At 40.3% G+C, this 23,112-nt stretch overlaps 2 pseudogenes and 1 gene segment (V, D, J or C); all 3 read right to left on the reverse strand.

The window, feature by feature from the left end:
* Nucleotides 1-504: 504 nt before the first annotated feature.
* LOC111140133 lies at nucleotides 505-1,057 on the reverse strand (annotated as a pseudogene).
* Nucleotides 1,058-6,407: 5,350 nt separating this feature from the next.
* LOC111140134 lies at nucleotides 6,408-6,903 on the reverse strand (annotated as a pseudogene).
* Nucleotides 6,904-11,423: 4,520 nt separating this feature from the next.
* The window catches only part of LOC111140135, a 12,454-nt gene continuing 765 nt past the window's right edge, over nucleotides 11,424-23,112 (reverse strand). Inside the window, 1 exon segment of the V gene segment in view lies at nucleotides 11,424-11,488. Within this exon segment, the coding sequence occupies nucleotides 11,424-11,488 (65 nt within the window).

The raw sequence follows: 23,112 nt of genomic DNA on the forward strand, positions 1-23,112 counted from the left end.
TGATCTTCAAACTCTGTACCCACACAACATCCTGGTGCAGGTTTCCTCTTCTATCCCACGTTGTCATTAACATTGATACTGTGAGTATAGTTCAAGTTTGACACTGTACCAGGGCTGTTAATTTTCTTGATTTGCATTGTTGATGCCTCTGTAGGCTCATATCCAGCATGCACTTTACACTGGTTTTGACAAGCTTGCACACTGAGTTGGGTGATCCTCTAATGAACAGAGAGTGTAGCTGGGACTCCTGTAAGGTTCAGATGACATATATGGAGATATTTGTAATTCATCGGTATTTAGAGACAGGAACAAGCAAGTATAAGTGACACTGTCTTTGTGCTTGTTCATATAGTTGTTGTCCCAAATTTCTAATTCAGAGATGAAGAGGAAGCCCAGAATCATGTGTCCAGAGAGGCTCCCTTGGGGAAAAAGGTTGAAGGCATGAATGCCAAAGACCCTGACAGGAAACCTGCCCATATCATCAGCTGTGCCTACTCCTGGGGCTTAAAGACAGAACTGGTGAGTGGTGTGCACCCCTGGTGGTCCAGATCCCCTCCTACAGTGAGGTTTGTGTCTGGGTTCACTCTGATGTCCTCTCACTGTGTCTGTTGCACAGTAATACACGGCCATGTCCTCAGCTCTAAGGCTATTCATCTGCAGATATAGCGTGTTCTTGCTGTTGTCTCTGGAGATTGTGAATTGGCCCTTCACAGAGTCTGCAGAGCATTTGCTACTTCCAATTTTGCTAATCCATGCAACCCACTGCAGCCCCTTCCCTGGAGCCCGGCGGACCCAGTTCATGTAGTAGCTGCTGAAGGTGAATCCAGAGGCTGCACAAGAGAGTCTCAGGGACCCACCAGGCTTCACCAGGTCTTCACCCAGACTCTACCAACTGCACCTCCCACTGGAAACCTGCAGACACAAGAAATCCTGGCCATGAAACTGTCACACACCCACTGTTTCTCTCATATCCACTCTCACACTCACGGGCTCTTATTCTTTGTAAACTACCTTTTAAAAGAGCAACAAGGAAAACCCAGCAAAGCACAAACTCCATATTGAATTTTCTCTATTCTATCCTGATTAGTGAATGGGAACACCGGAAATCCCGTGGCTGGTTCTCCTCTCCCAGCTGCAGGGTCCAGACTGGGCTGTTTTAATCAGCAGAGGGAGGGCCCTATTTGCATGTCCTCTGGCTATATATCCAGCTTGGGATCTAAGCTGATGGAGATGGCAGTGACCAGAGCAGGTGTGACTGCTGTGACTTTGTGGAATTGACAGGATTTGGGAAAAGTGATATTTTTATTATATGATTTTCCAGAGTACACACTTGGCCTCCTGTGCTCTTTTTACACATTTACCAACATCTTGGGGTGTTTGTTTCATGTTACACCATAAAGAGTTTTGAACATACACCCCAAATTATAGAGGTTGAGTGAGGTGTCCAAGAGCTTGTGTAGGATGTGGGCCCCAGAAATTGGCCTGGGCTCCGCCCCAGCTGACCTGATGTCCTTGAAACACCTGCAGGACAGAATGGGCAGGTTCATGAGGAAGGTGGAACTTCTGCTATTGATGGGGACAAGATTATTTTCTTCTTTTAGATTTTCTCTAAAAAGTAGAGAGAATTAGTGTTTGTGCAGTTCTATTTTCAAGTCTCTAACATTTCACTATCTCTACATTCCTCCCGAGTCATCTCTGGGATTATCTGCAATAGCTGTGCTGCGTGTACTTGATGCAGGATGAAATGCACAAGTGTAGATTGTGTGATATGATAAACCCTTTTGTCAGAATCAGCATTATCCAGAGCAAGCAAATCAATTTCCCACAAAATTTCCTGTATTTTCTTTGCAATTCTTCCTTCCTCATTCCTTCTTCACTCTGTCCCCACATTACTATTGATCTTCATGTTACCTTACACTAGCTTTACTTTTCTAGAATATATAACTTTGTAATTTATTTAATGTACCTTTATTTCTACTTCTATTGCTCAAATACTTGACAAGACCACAATATTTATTATATTTTTTTTAATGATGGGCAGCATTCCAAAGATGACAAAGAACACAATATGTTCACTTTTTATTTATTTATTTATTTGTCAGAGAGAGAGAGGGAGAGAGAGCAAGCACAGGCAGACAGAATGGCAGGCAGAGGCAGAGGGAGAAGCAGGCTCCCTGATGAGCAAGGAGCCCGATGTGGGACTCGATCCCAGGATGCTGGGATCATGACCTGAGCCGAAGGCAGCTGCTCAACCAACTGAGCCACCCAGGCGTCCCAATATGTTCACTTTTTAAAGAATTTCTTTTCAGTATTCCAGAATTCATTCTTTATGCATCACACCCAGTGCTCCATGCCATCTGTGCCCTCCATAATGCCCACCCCCAGGCTCACCCAACCTCCTTCCCCCGCCCCTCCAAACCCCTCAGATTGTTTTTCAGGGTCCACAGTCTCTCATTGTTTGACTCTCCCTCCAATTTACCCCAACTTCCTTCTCCTCTTCATCTCCCCATGTCCTTAATGTTATTCCTTATGCTCCACAAATAAGTGAAACCATATGACAATTGACTCTCTCTGCCTGACTTGCTTTACTCAGCATAATTTCTCCCAGTCACGTCCATGTTGATAAAATTTGAGTATTCATCCTTTCTGATGGAGGCATAATTATCCATAGTAAATATGGAACACATATATATGGTAGAGTTTCATTCTTCTACCTGTAGCATCGACTGGTGGAACAGAGTAGAGAGTCCAGATAGGGACCCTCAACTCTATGGTCAAATAATCTTCGACAAAGCAGGAAAAAATATCCAATGGAAAAAAGACAGTCTCTGCAATAAATGGTGCTGGGGAAATTAGACAGCTATATACAGAAGAATAAAACAACCATTCCCTTACACCATACACAAATATAAACTCAAGATGGATGAAAGACCTCAATGTGAGACAGGAATCCATCCAAATCCTAGAGGAGAATATAGACAGTAACTTCTCTGACATCAGCCAAGCAACTTCTTCCAAGACATGTCTCCAAAGGCAAAGGAAACAAAAGGAAAAATTATCTTTTGGGATTTCATCAAGATCAGAAGCTTCTGCACAGCAAAGGGAACAGTCAACAAAACACAGAGAAACCCAAGGAATGGGAGAAGATATTTTCAAATGACACTACAGACAAAAGGCGGATATTCAAGATTTAGAAAGACGTCCACAAACTCAACACACAAAAAAACAGATAATCATATCAAAAATGGGCAGAAGACATGAACAGATACTTCTCCAAAGGAGACATAGGAATAGCCAACAGACACATGAAAATGTGTTCATCATCATTAGACTTGGGGAAATTCATATCAAAACCACATGGATTGGAAGGGGAGGTGAACCATGAGAGACTATGGACTCTGAAAAACAATCTGAGGGTTTTGAAGGGGCGGGGGGTGGGAGGTTGGGGGAACCGGGGGGGGGTATTAGAGAGGGCACAGATTGCATGGAGCACTGGGTGTGGTACAAAAACAATGAATACTGTTACGCTGAAAAAAAAAAACAAACACATGGAGATACCACCTTACACCAATTAGAATGACCAAAATTAACAAAACAGTAAGCAACATGTGTTGGAGAGGATATGGAGAAAGGGGAACCCTCCTACACTTTGGTGGGAATGGACGTTGGTGCAGCCACTGTGGAAAACAGTGTGGAGATTTCTTAAGAAATTAAAAATAGAGCTCCCCTATGTCCCTGTAATTACACTACTGGGTATTTACCACAAAGATACAGATGTGGTGAAATGAAGGTCCATCTGTACCCCAATGTTCATAGCAGCAATGGCCACGGTCGCCAAACTGTGGAAAGAGCCAAGATGCCCTTCAATGGATGAATGGATAAGGAAGATGTGGTTCATATACACTATGGAGTATTATGCCTCCATCAGAAAGGATGAATACACAACTTTTGTATCAATATGGACAAGACTTGAGGAGATTATGTTGAGTGAAATAAGTCAAGAAGAGAGAGTCAATTATCATATGGTTTCACATCTTTGTGGAGCATAAGAAATAACATGGAGGACATGGGGAGATGGAGAGGAGAAGGGAATTGAGGGAAATTGGAAGGGGAGGTGAACCATGAGAGACTATGGACTCTGAAAAACAATCTGAGGGTTTTGAAGGGGCAGGGGTTTGGAGGTTGTGTGAGCCTGCTGGTGGGTATTATGCAGGGCACATATTGCATGGAACACTGGGTGTGGTACATAAACAATGAATTCTGGTACACGGAAAATAAATTAAAAAATTTAAAAAAAATTTTTTAAAAGTTAAAATCACTTGACAAGTTCTACAATAAGAATGCAATACAGTTTGGAATGTTGTGATTAAAAAACACAATGATATATTACCTTATATGATTTAGAAAGACTAAAATTAATAAGATAGGGAACAATAAATGTTGAAGAAGATGTGCAGAAAAGGGAACCCTCTTACGCTATTGATGGGAATGTAAGTTGATACAGTCACTTTGAAAAACAGTGTCTAGGTTCCTCAAAAAGCTTTAAAATTGAACTACTCTATGACTCAGCAATTGCACTACTGAGAATTTACCCCAAAGAAACATATGTAGTGAAAAAAGGGGTACATGAACCCCAATATTCATAGGATTAATGTTCACTATAGTAAAACTGTGGAAGGAACTGAGGTGTTCTTCCTTATATAAATGGTATGATAATGACGATGTGATCCTTATATACAATGGAATATGACTCAGCCATCAGAAAGGATGAATACCTACCATTTCATCGACTTGGATGGAACCAGAGGGTGTTATGTGAAGTAGAATAAGTCAAGCAGAGAAAGATAATTATGCTGTGGTTTCACTTCTATGTGGAACATAAGGAATAACGTGAAGGACATTAGGAGAGGGAAAGGGAAAGTGAATTGTGGAAAATTGGAGGGAGATGAAGCATGAGAGCCTGTGGACTCTGAGAAACAAACTGAGGGTTTTGGAGTGGAGGGAGTGGTGGGATGGGTGAGCCTGGTGGTGGGCATTAAAGAAGACACGTATTGCATGGAGCAGTGGGTGTGGTGCATAAGCAGTGAATCTTGGAACACTGAAAAAATAAAAATAAAATAAAATAAAATAAAATAAAATAAAATAAAATAAATAAAATAAAATGAAATCAGAGGGAAACAAACCATGAGAGACTCTGGATTTTGGGAAACAAACAAGGGTTACAGAAGTGAGGGTGGTGGGGACGGGGCAGCCAGGTGATGGAGATTAAGGAGGGCAGATGATGTGATGAACACTAGGTGTTTTACACAACTAATGAATCTTTGAGCACTTCACCAAAAACTAATGATGTACTATATATTGGCTAATTAAATATTAAAAGAGAATATAGACGTTTTTCACGTTTTTAAATTTTTTTTTCAGTGTTCCAGAATTCATTGTTTATGCACCAAGGAAATGAGGGCTTTGAATGACACACTGAACCACTTAGAGTTCTTTATTATTTATTTGGGCCCTTTCTCTTTTATTTTGGTAAATTTAAGTGGAGGATTCTCAGGTGTATTGTGGTTTTACTCTCCAAAGGATCACATGACGTGATGAGCACAGGGTTTTATACTGAACAGATGGAGCATTGAATATTATATCAAAAGTCAGTGATGTACTATACCTTGTCTAATTGAGTTAGAAAAAAAAATATGCAGACCCTGGTTTCTTTGATCTGTTCTGTGTTTCTTAGTTTCTATATAATTTTTTCTGCTCTAATCTTGCTATTTCCTTCCTTCTGCTATATTTAGGATTCAGTTGCTCTTTCTCTAGCATCTTTAGGTGTAATGTTAGGTTGTTTATTTGAGATTTTTCTTGCTTCTTGAGGTCTTCCAGTATGCTATGTATTTCTGTCTTAGGACCACCTTTGCTGCAGAGAAATTACAGGAAGGTGATAGAGGTTTTCCACTCTTTTCTTAAATTTAATTTTATATTTTTCAGTGGAGGTTTTATACCCGTGTGTGTGTGAGAGAGAGAGAGAGAGAGAGAGAGAGAGAGAGATCTTCTGGCCCCTTGGAGGTTCTCGTGATCCACAAAGATCTTTAAGGACAAGAGGGAGCTAATGTAACTGACTTTTTTTTTTTTTTTTTGCATGTTAGTATAATGTTAGTATATTTTTCTTCCTGTTACAACTATGTTTCTAAGTCAGGGAGTGAATAGGTAAGCACAGAATAATGTCAAGGAGGATCCCTTGGGGAAACTGCTCTATGGAAAGGAAAACCCATACCCTGACAGGAAATATGCCATAGATTCCATCTGCTCCTGCTCCTGGGACTAAAGACAGAATTGGTGAGTAGTGCGCACCCTCTGCTGGTCTTATACCCTTGTAGATTGAGGTTTGTGTCTGGGCTCACACTGCAGTCCCCTCACTGTGTCTTTGCACAGTAATACATGGCCGTGTCCTCGGTTCTCAGGCTGTTCATCTGCAGATACAGCGTGTTCTTCCCATTGTCTCTGGAGATGGTGAATTGGCCCTTCACAGAGTCTGTGTAGCTTGTGCTACTTCCATCATTGCTAATTTCTGTGACCCACTGCAGCCCCTTCCCTGGAGCCTGGCGGACCCAGTTCATGTAGTAGCTGCTGAAGGTGAATCCAGAGGCTGCACAGGAGAGTCTCAGGGACCCCCCAGGCTTCACCAGGTCTCCCCCAGACCACCAGCTGCACCTCACACTGGACACCTGCAGACACAAGTCATCCTGGTCAGGAAACTGTCACATGTCCATGGTTTCTTTCACTCATATCCACTCACATCCTCAACGTCTCTTGTTCACCATGAATTACCTTTTAAAAGAGCAACAAGGAAAACCCAGACAAGCACAAACTTCATTGTGAGTTGTCTGTGTCCTGTCCTGAGTACTGATCAGAACACCTGGGAATCCTGGTGCTGGGGCTCCTCTCCCAGCTGCAAAGTCAGGTTTGGGCTGTTTTTAATCAGCAGATGGAAGACCCTATTTGCATATTCTCTGACTATATATTCAGCTTGGGATCTGTGTGACCATAGAGGGCAATGGCGAGAAGATATCTGACTGCCTTTCTTTTGGTTGTTTTGACCACTTTAGAAAAAAATATGATTTTCATTATATAACTTTCCAGAGTATATACTTGGACATGCACTACTTTCTTTTTACATATTCACACAAAAGTTTTGTGATTGATGTCATGTTATGTCATGATGAAATGTAAACCTATACCCAGAGTTTTAGAGGGATTTTTGAGGTATTTAGAGAGATTTTTGTCCAAGAGCACACACAGGGTGAGAGTGAGCCCTAGTATGTGGCCCTGTGCTCATCCCCACAGGACATACTGTCTCCTGAACAACCTAGAGGACAGAGTTGGCAGGCTGGTGAGGAATGTGGAACCCCTCCTGTAATGGGGACAGGATGATTTTACTTCCTCTCTAGGTTGCCCTGAAATATAGAGAGCATCAGAGTTCATGAAGGTGTATTTTGTAACATCTCAATATCTATGTGTTCTTCCCAAGTCACCTCTTGGATTACTTGTAAGAATTTTGGTGAATGTTCTTGACAAAGAATGAAGGGCATATAGGCAAAGTGTGTGATAGGATAAACATGGGTGTCAGAATCAACATTATCCAGAATGAACAAATCAACCCTCCATAAAACCACCTGTATTTTCTCTGGAATTCCTCCTTCCTCTTCCCTTCTATACCCTGTTGACACATAACTATGGACTTTTCTCATGTTATTTAGACTAGTTTTAATTTGAAGAATTTATATTGTATGCAATTTTATTTGTAGGACTTTTTTTTTTTCCTTTTTGCTCTGTATAAATCCTTGAAAATTCAACCATGCTGCTGTCTGTAGCAAGAATCGTTTATTTTATCGTTTATTTGACACATGGAAAAGTGGAAGAGAGTAGAGACCCAGATAAGGACTCTCAACTTTATGGTAAGCTAATCTTCAACAAAGCAAGAAAAAATAGACAGTGTAAATAAGAGAGTCTCTTCAATAAATGGTGCTGGGGAAATTGGACAGCTATATGTAGAAGAATGAAACTCGACCATTCTCTTACACCATACACAAAGATGAACTCAAGATCTATGAAAGACCTCCATGTGAGAAAGGAATCCATCAAAGTCCTAGAGGAGAACATAGGCAGCAACCTCTCTGACATCGGCCACAGAAACTTCTTTCAAGACACATCTCCAAAGGCAAAGGAAACAAAAGAGAAAGTGAATTTTGGGACTTCATCAGTATCAAAAGCTTCTGCACAGCAAAGGAAACAGTCAACAAATCAAAGAAGGCAACCCACAGAATAGGAGAAGATATATTCAAATAGCACTATAGATAAAGGGCTGATATCCAGGATCTATAAAGAACTCCTCAAACTCAACACACACAAAAGAGATAATCATTTCAAAAAATGGGCAGAAGATATGAACAGACACTTCTCCAATGAAGACATACAAATGGCTATCAGACACATGAAAAAATGTTCATCATCACTAGTCATCAGGGAGATTCAAATTAAAACCACATTGAGAGGCTGCACCAACTTGCATTCCCACCAACAGTGTAAGAGAGTTCCCCTTTCTCCACATCCCCTCTCCCTGATGGCTAGTGATTATGCCTCCATCAGAAAGGATGAATACCCAACTTTTGTAGCAACATGGGCGGGACTGGAAGACATTATGCTGAGTGAAATAAGTCAAGAAGAGAGAGTCAATTATCATATGTTTTCACATATTTGTGGAGCATAACAAATAACACAGAAGACATGGGGCGATGGAGAGGAGAAGGGTGTTGAGGGAAATTGGAAGGGGAGGTGAACCATGAGAGACTATGGACTCTGAAAAACAATCTGAGGGTTTTGAAGGGGCAAGAGGTGTGAGTTTGGGTGATCCTGGTTGTGCATATAATGGAGGGCACATATTGCATGGAACACTGGGTGTGGTACATAAACAATGAATTCTGATAAACTGAAAAGAAATTTAAAAATTTAAAAAAATAAAAAAAATATTTAAAATCACTTGACAAGTCCTAGAATAAGAATGCAATAAAGTTTGGAATGTTGTGATTAAAAAACACAATGATATATTACCTTATATGAGTTAGAAAGACTAAAATTAACAAGACAGGGAACAACAAATGTTGGAGAGGATGTGGAGAAAAGTGAACCTTCTTATGCTCTTGGTGGGAATGCAGGTTGATACAGCCACTTTGGAAAACAGTGTATAGGTTCTTCAAAAAGTTAAAAATAGAACTACCCTATGATTCAGCAATTGCACTACTGGATATTTACCCCAAAGATACAGATGTAATGAAAAAAGGGGCACATGCATCCCAATTTTCATAGGATTAATGTTCACTGTAGTGAAACTGTGGGAGGAGCTGAGATGTTCTTCCACGTATGAATGGATAAAGAAGATGTGGTCCATATATACAATGGGATATTACTCAGTCATCAGAAAGGATGAATACCTTTATGGATGAATATTGTTATGTCAAGTAGAATAAGTGAAACAGAGAAAGATAATTATCCTGGTTTCACTTCTATGTGGAACGTAAGAAATAGTGAGGAGGACCACAGAGAAAGTCAATTATTATACGGTTTCACTTACTTGTGGAGTATAAGGAATAACATGAAGGACATTAGAAGAGGGAAAGGAAAAGTGAGTTGGGGGAATTTCGAGGGGGATATGAAGCATGAGAGACTGTGGACTCTGAGAAACAAAATGAGGGTTTTGGAGTGGAGGGGGTGGAGGGATGGGTGAGCCTGGTGGTGGGTATTAAGGAGGACATGTATTGCACGAAGCAGTGGGTGTTGTGCATAAACAATGAATCTTGGAACACTGAAAAATAAAATAAAATTTAAAAAATCAGGGAGGGAGACAAACCATGAGAGACTCTGGATTCTGGGAAACAAAGAAGGGTTACAGAAGTGAGGGTGGTGGGGGATGGGGTGGCCAGGTGATGGAGATTAAGGAGGGCAGGTGATGTGATGAGCACTGGGTGTTATACACAACTAATGAATCTTTGAACACTACATCAAAAACTAATTATGTACTCTATGTTGGCTAAGTGAACATTGAAAGAGAATATAGACTTTTTTTTCACGTTTTAAAAATTTTTTTTCAGTGTTCCACAATTCGTTGTTTATGCACCAAGGAAATAAGGGCTTTGACACACTGGACCAAACAGACTTCTTAGTTATTTATTTGGGCCCTTTCTCTTTCATTTTGAGAAGCTGAGGTAGAGGATTCTCAGGTGTATTGCGTTTTTTCCCCAAAAGTATCACGTGACATGATGAGCACAGGGTTTTATACTGAACAGATGGAGCGTTGAGTATTATATCAAAAGTCAATGATGTACTATAACTTGGCTAATTGAATTAGAAAAAACATATGCAGCTCCTGGTTTCTTTGATCTGTTCTGTGTTTCTTAGTTTCTATATAATCTCTTTGTGCTCTAATCTTGCTATTTCCTTCCTTCTGTTATATTTAGGATTCAGCTGTTGCTCTTTCTCAATCATCTTTAGGTGTAGTGTTAGGTTGTTTATTTGAGATTCTTCTTTCTTCTTGAAGTGCTCCTGTATGCTGTGTACTTCTGTCCTAGGACCACCTTTGCTGCAGAGAAGGTACAGGATGGTGATAAGGGTTTTTTACTCTTTTCTTCAATTTAATTTTATTTTTTCAGTGGAAGTTTTGTACTCGTGTGTGTGTGTGTGTGTGTGTGCGCATGCACACGCGTGTGTGTGATCTTCTGGCTGTGCTTGAGGTTCATGTGATCCACAGTGAGTGCCCCTGAGATTCTTATAAAGGTTTTGTTGATCTGCATCAGGATATTTGTAATTTTTTAGTATTTAAGGACAAGAGGAAACTAATGTAACTGATTTTTTTTTTTTTTTTGCATGTTAGTATATTTTTCTTCCTGTTACAACTAAGTTTCTAAGTCAAGGAGTGAATAGGTAAGAACAGAATAATGTCAAGGAGGCTCCCCTGGGAAAACTGCTCTATGGAGAGGAAACCCCACACCCTGACAGGAAATATGCCCTAGACTCAATCTGCACATGCTCCTGGGGCTTAAAGACAGAATTGGTGAGGAGTGTGCACCCTCTGGTTGTCCCTATCCTCTCCTACAGTGAGGTTTCTGTCTGGGCTCACACCGATGTCCCCTCACTGTGTTGTTCCACAGTAATACATGGCAGTGGCTTGGCTCTCAGGCTGTTCATCTACAGATACAGTGTATTATTGCCATTGTCTCTGGAGATGATGAATCAGCCTTTCACAGAGTCTGTGTAGCTTTTGCTACTTCCATCATTGCTAATGCATGTGACCCACTGCATCCTCTTCCCTGGAGCCTGGAGGACACAGCTCATGTGGGAACTTCTGAAGGTGAATCCAGAGCCTGAACAGGAGAGTCTCAAGATCGCCCAGGCTTCACCAGGTCTCCTCGAGACTCCACCAGCTGCACCTCACACTGGACATCTGCAGACACAAGACATTCTGGTCAGGAAATTGTCGCAGACCCACTGTTTCTCTCACTCGTATCCAGTCTCACACTCAAGGTCTCTTGTTCACCATGAATTACCTTTTTTTTTTTTTAAAGATTTTATTTATTTATTTGACAGACAGAGATCACAAGTAGGTAGAGAGGCTGGCAGAGAGAGGAAGAAGCAGGCTCCCCATGGAGCAGAGAGCCCAATGCGGGGCTCAATCCCAGAACCCCAGGACCATGACCTGGGCCGAAGGCAGAGGCTTTAAACCACTGAGCCACCCAGGCACCCCCATGAATTACCTTTTAAAGGAGCAACAAGGAAAACCCAGCCAAGCACAGACTCCATAGTGAGTTGTCTGTGTTCTGTCTTGATTACTGATTGGAACACCTGGAAATCCTGGTGCTGGGGTTGCCTCCCAGCTGCATGGTCAGGGCTGGGCTGTATTAATCAGCAGAGGGAAAGCCCTATTTGCATGTTCTCTGAGTATATAACAGATTTTCCAGGTAACATCCTCATGATGGCAGTGATCTAGAGCAGTTGTGAGGGTCCTAGAGGAGTTTGGTCACCATGATATCTTTGAGGAAACCACACCCTTTTATTTTGTGATTTTGCTAAAGAAACTGCTTAACACCTACTGTTTTACTTTTTTCACATATGCACCCAATCATCATGATGTAGGTACCAGTTTTACCACTACTTTACATGTGGGTATGTACACTCTGCAGCACAGAATGATTGTGTGAATTTCCAGGTGAGCACAGCAGGTGAAATTGAGCCCCAGTGTCTGAGTCTGTGCTCCTCACCATGAGAGTTGTTTGCTCCCTTGAACCTCCTGCAGGACAATGCTGGATATGAGATTTTCAGGCTTTCTGAATTTCCAAAAATTCCCAGTAGAATGATATGTGGAGACCAGGTCTTTCTGTCATAGATACTTGGAGACACTGAGAAACCTTGAGAGAAACTCATAGAGCTTCTGGAGATACTGTGGGTTATCAACAACCACAAGGGGCATTTATGCCTGTTCTCTCTGCACACATCAATGGGAAATTTTAAATAAAGGTAAAAGAATGGAATTATTAGTTAAACAATTAATGTCAGAACACCTGATATCAGAAAGCATGCTGTTAGTTAAAGACAATTCTTCATTTCTGAAATGGAGATCATTGTACGTCTACTTTCATATTTATTGCCATGATGATATAAATTATATTTATCCAATGCTTCACCCTTGGCAAGTTTGGTTTTTGTCATTTTGATGGTTTATTCCAAAAATGGAGGATTCTTCTCTATTTCCACAGATTTAGAAACTGTTTACTGTGTTTCTGTCGGGCAGAAGTAACAGAGCATTTAGCTGGAAACCCAAGAGAGGATACCAGCCATCAACCAATCTCTTGTCCTGGATCATGAGCTCTGAGGTTCTTGAGTCAAAGGAATTGTGAGTGCACCCTGATGGTCCCAGTGCACCAGCAGGTGTCACAGACCCTTGCAGAGATACAGGGACTCCTCTTTTCCCTTCCCCATTTACCCAACATGCGAGGAGTTACCCTCTCAGCGTCACCACTACAGATTGTCCTGTTGAAAGGATATGTCCTCATACTTGCCTCCTTTACTTGAGCTCCTCACTCTGCTCCTTAGGTTACAACATCCAGCTCTATTTATTGTATTCAGAGGTGAGCAGGAATATTGGATCAAGTCCTTAGGATCTATCAGGTGCCCTCAATCCACTGACATCTTTCCCTCCTGAGGGTATAAATTCATGGGTTCTATTTTATGGGAAATGTCTCCTGTCTCAGTAAGGTGAGGGTCAGCTGCTTGTCCTGGGAGGAGTAGTCCTAGAAACCATGTCTGTATATTTTCCCAATTATATTTGATGTGAATCACTAATGAAATTGCTATTGGTCTGAGAATCGTCTTCAGCAAGTATTGGATTTTAGTCATTCTGACAGGCATGAGGTGACATCTTTCCATGGTTTTGATTTGTGCTTCCCTGATGATGACTGACGTTGAGCATCTTTTCATGTATCTGATAGCCATCTGGATGTCTTCTTTCAATAAGTGTTTATTCCTTGTTTTCTTCTGACCATTTCTTAACTGCATTATTTCTGTGTTGAGTGTGGTAAAGTCTTTATAGGTTATGGATATTAAACTTTATCAGATATGTTTTTTTCCAAATATCTTCTCCCATTTATGACTCATATGTGGAATTTATGAAGGAAAACAGATGAACATAAGGGAAGTGGGAAAAGAAAAAAATGAGGGAGGGAAAAAACCATAGGTGACTCTTAATAATGGAGGACAAATCACAGGTTGATGGAGGGAGATGAGTGAGGATTAGGGAGTTGATGAGCATGAAAGAAGGCACCGGTTTTGATGAACACTAGGTGTTGTATGTAATTATACTCCAGAAACCAATATTACACTGTGTGGTAACTAATAAAATTTAACTTAAAAATAAAATAAATAAGAAAATAGCAGCAACTACTGGAATACATGGGTGGTGTCAGGCAGTGAGGACCAGGGAAACAACACATCGTAAACATGCATCCTCAAGCTTGGGCTTGTACCCTGCAGAGGAATGGGAGGTGCAAGGGAAGGCCAGCTGACACTTGTCCATGCTTCCTGAGTACTCAGATGCACCGTTATGAACCACCCTGGCCCAGGAGCTCAGGACTACCACACTTGGGCAGGATGTGGGATGCAAGGTGTTTGGACAGCTGCCAGTGAGGTGTGGGCACAGACGAGTTAGGAAATGCCAACCCAAATCACTCCACACAGAGAGTTATGACTGTTTTAGTTAATTAATGTCCACAACTAGTCAGGGAGAAAATTGATAAATGCAAGGTGTTGAGTTTCTTTACTCTAGATCTCAATGATTATGACCTTTGAGACATAATTTCTCTCTTTCAACCTAAATTAGAAAAACTATTCAAATTATTCTAAAACTTTAAAAACATTCACTAAATGTATGAGTGTAGATTTTCTGTGTTAGTTGTTTAAAATGCCTGCCTTTGTTTTATTTTAGAAAAAAAAATACCATATAATATGTAGAATCTTAAATTTTTGAAATGTAAAATGCAATGGTGACAAGCATATACACCACATGATTTCACACTGAAGCATCTCCAACAGAGTCTCATTTCTTCCACCACACCTGACATGTGGTCCAGCCCTTCCATGATCAGGGCCTCAGGACTGGACTTTAGTCTTGCCCCTCATAGGATGTCATCTGCACCTTTCCAAGAGCTTCCTGGTGTTACTGGTTTAACCGAGTAGAGTTGAGATACATAGAGTATGTTAATGTTTACCAGTTGTGTTGTTCCTTTCTTCTCTCACATACAAAGGACATAAACAGAAGGCAATTATGCAAAAGTTAAAATAAAGCAAACGAATAGTCAAGAAGCAAAATTTAAAAATAGGCAAGCGACTCCCTAACCCTACAAGGTATAAAACCTTAAAAATCTAAGGATTAGTTATGTTTCCCAGTAGGAGTCACTTTATAGTAATAGGAGTTTTTGTTAACCATTCAGTTTCACAGAAGTGGTAATTAGTAAATCCCTGAATAATATCATCTTTGTGTAATGGAAAAATCCTTCTGTGGTTTGTTTTGAAGTTCAGGAGAATGAACACAATCACTGTTTGCTGTTATTTTTTAAGTTTTTATTTCAATTACAATTATTTAACACAGGGCATATTTAACAAGACCAAAACCTACATAACCCATCTCCACCTGCCACCCCTCGATAACTGTCAGTCTGTTATCTGTAGTTAAGAGTGTGTTTCTTGTTTTCTCTCTTTCTTCCCACCTTCCTCATTTATTTTGTTTCTTAAATTCAACATATGAGTGAAATTATATGGTATTTGTCTTTCACTGACTTATACACTTACCATAAAACTCTCCAGCTCCATCCAAGTCATTGGAAATGGCAAGATTTCATTCTTTTGTATGAGTGAGTAACATTCCACTCTCTCTACATATACCACATCTTCTTTATCATTCATCAAAGAGTGGACACATGGGCTGTTTCCATAGTTTGGCTATTGTAAATAATGCTGCTGTTAATATAGGGGTGTGAGGTTCTCTGTGAACCTTTTTCTACTCTTTGGGTAGATATCCAGTCGTGTGATTGCTGGATCATAGTGTAGTTCTACTTGTTAAGTATTTGGGGGAATCTACATCCTTTTCTCCAGAGTGGCTGCACTCTGTGCACCCCACATCTCCTGACCAGGGAATTCTGCAGGGCCTCCGTTCTGAGGAAGTGGTATAGGTCTCATTTAACAAGTCCAGCAGAGCACACGTACATAAAACTCCAAACATTCTGGCCAAGGACCGAACACTGCCCACTGCAGGCAAGGAGGGGCTCTGTAGACAACTGGCCTGAAGGAAAGTCCAGCTAAAACAGAACAGCAGAGAATGAACAGCACACACCAGAGACCTCTCTGAAGCACCAAGCCCTCAACACTATATGACCTCTTCTACATAAAGCTGTTACTTTCAGGAGGAGGGAACATAACTGACTTTTGTAACACATAAGAGAGGATAGAATCTTAGAGAAAATGACAAGATGGAGGAATTCAGTTTCAGGTGCAGTTCTGATCAACTTCAATTTAGATCAGACCCTTTGACCACACAGGGTGAGCAGAGGACTTGTGTTCTGTCTCCAGATCCAGTACTTTCCATTCCTGAAAGGATCCTGTGCATCAAGAACACTGCCATCCAGCCAAACCATTCACAATGCAACAATATCTGCTGCACTGGGATACTGAGTGCTGCTGACAATATCCCTGCCATTCTCGTCCTTTTGGACACCTCTTACTTCCTGCTCAAAGTGACTGTCTCATTGCTAACAAATGCTTTCTTCTCTATGTGACTTGTTGGATGAGATTAGGTTCAGGGACCTCAGTGGCAACAGTCACTTACTGCAAAATGATATGCTAATTGGATAATATTCAATGGGTTTTCTACATTAAAACAGTAGTTGGTCTATTCAGGTTGTCAATTTCTTCCTGATTCAGTATTGAAAGTTTATAGGTTTCCAGAAATGCATCCATTTCATCTAGGTTTCTTAACTTATTGGCATATAACTGTTAATAATAATTTCTGACGATTGTTTCTATTTCCTTGGTGTTAGTTGTGATCTCTCCCTTTTCATTCATAGTTTTATTAACTTGGATTCTCTCTCTTTTCTTTTGGATTAGTTTGGCCAATGGTTTACCGATCTTTCAAAACACCAGCTTCTAGTTTCATCGATGCATTCCACTGTATCTGTAGATTCTATCTCATTCATTGCTTCTTTAATTTTGATTAATTCCCTTCTTGTGTGTTGAGATTGGAGCAGTGATCAAAAAACCTCCCATAAAACAAGAGCCCAGGACCTGACAGATTCCCTGGAGAATTCTAGCAAACTTTCAAAGAAGAAATAAGACCTATTGCCTGAAGCTGTTTCAAAAAAAAATTGAAGCAGAAGGAAAACTTCCAGACTCTTTTTATGAAGCCACTATTATCCTGATCCCCAAACCAGGCAAATACACCACCAAAAACGAGAATTTCAAACCATTATCCCTGATGAAAATGAATGCAAAGTTTCTCATCAAGATCCTACATAATAGGATCCAACAGCACATTAAAAAGATTATCCAACATGACCAGGTGGGATTTATCCCTGGGTTGCAAGGATGGTTCAACACTCGCAAATCAATCAATGTGATAGAACAAATCAATATGAGAAGAGAGAAGAACCACATGGTGCTCTCAATTGATGCAGAAAAAGCATTTGACAAAATCCAGCATCCGTTCCTGATTAAAACGCTTCAAAATATAGGGATAGAGGGAACATTCCTCAACTCCATAAAAGCTATCTATGAGAAACCCACAGCAAATATCGTTCTTAATGGGGAAAAGTTTACAGCCTTCCCTCTGAGATCAGGAACACAGCAAGGATGCCCACTCTCACCACTCTTGTTCAGCATAATATTAGAAGTCCTAGCAACAGCAATCAGACAACAAAGAGAAATATAAGGTATCCAAATTGGCAATGAAGAAGTCAAACTCACTCTCTCTTCAGATGACATGATACTTTATATGGAAAACCCAAAAGACTCCACCCCCAAACAACTAGAACTCATACAGCAACTAAGTATCATGGCAGGATACAAAGTCAATGTACAGAAATCAGTTTCTTTCCTATACACTAACAATGAAAATACAGAAAGGGAAATTAGAGAATTGATTCCATTTACTATAGCACCAAGAACCATAAGATACCTGGGAATAAACCTAACCAAAGAGGTAAAGGATCTGTACTCAAGGAACTACAGGACACTCATGAAAGAAATTGAAGAAGACACAAAAAGATGGAAGACCATTCCATGCTCTTGGATCGGAAGAATAAACATTGTTAAGATGTCTATACTGCCTAGAGAAATCTATATTTTCAATGCCATTCCTATCAAAATTCCACTGGCATTTTTCCAAGAGCTGGAGAAAACAATCCTAAAATTTGTATGGAATCAGAGGAGACCCCGAATTGCTAAGGAAATGTTGAAAAAGAAAAAATAAAACTGGGGGCATTATGCTACCTGATTTCAAGCTTTACTACAAAGCTGTGATCACCAACACAGCATCGTACTGGTCCAAAACCAGACACATAGACCAGTGGAACAGAGCAGAGAGCCCAAATATGGACCCTCAACTCTATGGTCAAATAATTGTCAACAAAACAAGAAAAAATATACAGTAGAAAAAAGACAGTCTCCTTAATAAATGGTGCTGGGAAAATTGGACAGCTACATGTGGAAGAATGAAACTCAACCATTCTCTTCCACAATACACAAAGATAAACTCCAAATGTATAAAAGACCTCAATGTGAGGTAGGAATTTATCAGAATCATATGGGAGAACATAGGCAGTAATCTCTTCGATATCAGCCACAGCAAATTCTTTCAAGATATTTCTCCAAAGTGAAAAGAAACAAAAGCCAAAATGAACTTTTGGTACTTCATCAAGATCACAAACTTCTGCACAGCAATGGAAACAGTCAACAAAACAATGAGGCAACCCATGAAATCAGAGAATATATTCACAAATGACATTACAGACAAAGTGCTGATATCCAGGATCTATAGAGAATTGCTCAAACTCAACCCATACAAAACAGATAATCCTGTCAAAAAATGGGCAGAAGACACGATCAGACACTTCTCCAACAAAGACATACAAATGGCTATCAGACACATGAAAAAACGTTCATCATCACTAGCCACCAGGGACATTGAAATCAAAACCACATTGAGAGATTCCACTTACTATAACACCAAGAACCATAAGATACCTGGGAATAAACCTAACCAAAGAGGTAAAGAATCTGTACTCAAGGAACTACAGGACACTTATGAAAGAAATTGAAGAAGACACAAAAAGAGGGAAGACAATTCCATGCTCTTGGATCAGAAGAATAAACATTGTTAAGATGTCTATACTGCCTAGAGCAATCTATACTTTTAATGCCATTCCGATCAAAATTCCACCAGTATTTTTCAAAGAGCTGGAACAAATAATCCAAAAATTTGTACGGAATCAGAAGAGACCCCGAATAACTAAGGAAATGTTGAAAAACAAAAATAAAACTGGGGCATCACGTTACCTGATTTCAAGTTTTACTACAAAGCTGTGATCACCAAGACAGCATGGTACTAGCATAAAAACAGACACATAGACCAGTGGAACAGAGTAGAGAGCCCAAATATGGACCCTCAACTCTATGGTCAAATAATCTTTGACAAAACAGGAAAAATATACAGTGGAAAAAAGTCTCTTCAATAAATGGTGCTGGGAATATTGGACAGCTATATGTAGAAGAATGAAACTTGACCATTCTCTTACACCGTACACAAAGTTAAACTCAAAATGGATAAAAGACCTCAATGTGAGACAGGAATCCATGAGAATCCTAGAGGAGAATATAGGCAGTAACCTCTTCGATATCAGCCACAGCAACTTCTTTCAAGGTATGTCTCCAAAGGCAAAGGAAACAAAAGCGAAAACCAACTTTTGGGACTTCATCAAAATCAAAAGCTTCTGCACAGCAAAGGAAACAGTCAACAAAACAAAGAGGCAACCCACGGAATGGGAGAAGATATTTGCAAATGACAACACAGACAAAAGGTTGATAACCAGGTTCTATAAAGAACTCCTTAAACTCAACACACACAAAACAGATAATCATATCAAAAAATGGGCAGAAGATATGAACAGACATTTCTCCAATGAAGACATACAAATGGCTATCAGACACATGAAAAAAATGTTCATCATCACTAGCCATCAGGGAGATTCAAATTAAAACCACATTGAGATACCACCTTCCACCAGTTAGAATGGCCAAAATTAGCAAGACAGGAAACAACATATATTGGAGGGGATGTGGAGAAATGGGAACCCTCTTACACTGTTGGTGGGAATGCAAGTTGGTGCAGCCACTTTGGAGAACAGTGTGGAAATTCCTTAGGATATTAAAAATGGAGGTATCCTATGACCCTGCAATTGCTGTATTGGGTATTTACCCCAAGGATACCGATGTAGTGAAAGAAGGGCCATGTGTACCCTAATGTTTATAGCAGCAATGACCATAGTCGCCAAACTGTGAAAGGAACCAGGATTCCCTTCAATGGACAAATGGATAAGGAAGACGTGGTCCATATATAGTATGGAGTATTATGCCTCCACCAGAAAGGATGAATACCTAACTTTTGTATCAACATGGACCGGACTGGAAGAGATTATGCTGAATGAAATAAGTCAAGCAGAGAGAGTCAAGTATCATATGGTTTTGCTTTTTTGTGGAGCATAAGGAATAACACGGAGGACAGTGGGAGAAGGAGAGGAGGAGGGAGTTAGAGGAAATTGGAGGGGGAGACGAGCCATGACAGACTGTGGACTCTGAGAAACAAACTGAGAGTTTTGCAAGAGAGGCGGGTGGGAGGTTAGTTGATCCTGGTGGTGGGTATTGTGGAGGGCACGTATTTCATGGATCACTGGGTGTGGTGCATAAACAATGAATCTTGGAACACTTAAAAAAATAAAATTAAAAACATTGAAAAAAGTTTAAAAGTTATATATAAAATATATACAGAGTAGAAAATAAAAAAGAGGGCAAGAGTGGCTGTAACTTTCATTTTGGACAAAATAGAGTGCTTCAGTTGTTCCTGGGTGAATTTTGATCTGTATGTTAGAGGACACTAAATCTCAAAATCACTAGAAAATTAAAAGATGGATATATAATAAGGTAAAACTGAGCAGAGTGAACAACTTGCTAAAATAAAACACATACCTGTTAAAAATATAGGTTTGTAAAAATACAAGTTAAAAATGGCCTATGAAAAACTGAGCTGGTATAATAGACATCTTGTCAAACAGAGCAAATTTTTGTAGAATCCACATATATATCCTTACATCTCAGGTTTATTTCATGGCTTTTCAAAATAGTTTTATAAATATGCAGCTAAATTCAAGGGACCTGCTTAAACTGTGTCTGCAACACCTCCACCATCTTGTCTCGATCTCCCTGTTCCTGATTGATTTTTGGTATATGTTAGAAGACACTATATTTGAAAACGTTAAGGAAAGCAGAACTTATTTTATATATAAATTGAATAGAGGGAAAAATGGGATTATGTGGGGCTTAAATCTATAAATTGAAGATTTGAAATTTAAAAACTGAATTTGGGAAATAAGACTGCTTGAAATGGGAACAGGGTAAAAAAGAAAAAGCAAGGAAAAGAAAAAAGAAATGTAAAATTTTATCCTGAGTATAAGCAAGTCATGAGGGAACACTTGGAGCTCCCTATGTAATTTTCCCCTGGTGCTGGAGTTTCCAGTTCCTGTGGGAAGTAACCTTATCATTCACCTGTCCTTCCGGTCTGACTTCTGGGGGAGGGGCCTGCTGCTTGGCTTCTCAGGCATCTTTGCGCTGGTGGAGTTGCCCTACTCTTGTCAGGGTCATTGGCTGAATGGGAGCCGACCCTGAGTCTGATCCTTTTTCCCTGGTGGCTTTCTGCTTCTCCTCAGAGGGTCAGAGAAAACATGGCCCTGTGGCAAGCTCCATCCCAGAGCCACAGTGTGGTGGCCCGGACCCCCACCACCACCTCAGGTCAACCCATCTCTACTTCTATGTGTACCCAAATCCCCAGATGTGCGTTATTGATGTGCACTGCAATTCTCTGGGGAAAGTTCCAGGGACCCAAGAGTGTCTCCATGCTTTCTGACTTTGCAACTGTTAGCGGGTGTGGGCTCGTGAGTGTACCCTCTTCCGCACCTCCCAGGTCATGCTGGGTGCTGATCCAGTGTCCTGTCAGGTGTCACATCCCTATGGAGAGCTGTTGCCCAGGTGTGATGTAGCCATTTTGTGCACCAAGGCATGGGCTCACACATGCACCCTCTTGCATGACTCCCAGTTCACGACCAGGTGCCTCTCCAGTGTCCTTTCCTGGGCCACACCACCCTGAGAGCTATTGCCCTGTTTTGGTCATAAATCACTTTATATCTCCCCTGGGATGTTAGTTTGAACAGAAATTTTGAGTATAATTTCAGGATTTGGATTGGGAAATGTTCCTCCTAGAATTCTAGCTTTAAGTATATATTTTCTCACATTATCTCCTTAAATTTCCTTTTAAAATTATGTTCAGTTAGCCACCATATAGTACATCACTAGTTTTTGGTGTACTGTTCAACAATTCATTATTTGCGTATAACACCCAGTGCTCACCCATCATGTGTCCTCACTGCCCATCACTGAGTTTCCCCATCCTGCCCCTCCTATCCCTCCAAAATCCTGTTTGTTCCACAGAGAAATATATTGATTTCTGATATCATTTATTTTGTGTTTTCTCTTTTCCTTTTGATAAACCTAGGCAGAGGTTTCTCAATTTTATTTTTTTTTCCCCAAAAAACCAGACCTTGGTTTTTTGTTCTGTTCTGTGTTTGTTTTTTTGTTTTGTTTTGTTTTTATATCATTTATTACTCCTCTAATCTTTACTATTTCCTTCCTTCTTCTGTATTTAGGCTTTAGTCATCAACCTTCTCTAGCTCCTTCAGGTGTAATGTTGGAGTGTTTCTTTCAGATTTTTCTTGCTTCTTGAGGTCTTCCAGTAGGCTGTGTAGTTTTGTCTTAGGATCAACTCTGATGCAGAGAAATTAGTGCAAAGTGAAAAAAGTTTCATACTCCTGTGTGTGCGTGTTTATGCATGTGTGTGTGTAATGTCCAGACTACACATCACACATGGAGGGAGTTCCACTGCTTTCCCATGTTGTCACTAACATTGATGCTCTGAGCATTGTTTAAGACAGTGACTCCCCAACCAACACTGTTTCTTCTTTTACTTTGTTTTGTTGATGCCTCTGTAGCCTCATGTCCTGTATGCACTTTATGCTCCTTTTATCAAGTTTCCACATTGAGCTGGGTGGACCTGTGATGCACAGTGAGAGCAGCTGGGATTCCTGTAAGTGTTCGGTTGATGAACATCAGGATTTTTGTAATTCATTGGCATTTAGGGACAGCAATAAACAACATAAGTGAGTCTGTATTTTGTCATTTTAGTATAATTGTTTTACCATTACA

The sequence above is a fragment of the Enhydra lutris genome, unplaced genomic scaffold, assembly GCF_002288905.1.
Source record: "Enhydra lutris kenyoni isolate GAN:26980312 unplaced genomic scaffold, ASM228890v2 scaffoldscaffold181, whole genome shotgun sequence".
Taxonomy (NCBI): Eukaryota; Metazoa; Chordata; class Mammalia; order Carnivora; family Mustelidae; genus Enhydra; species Enhydra lutris.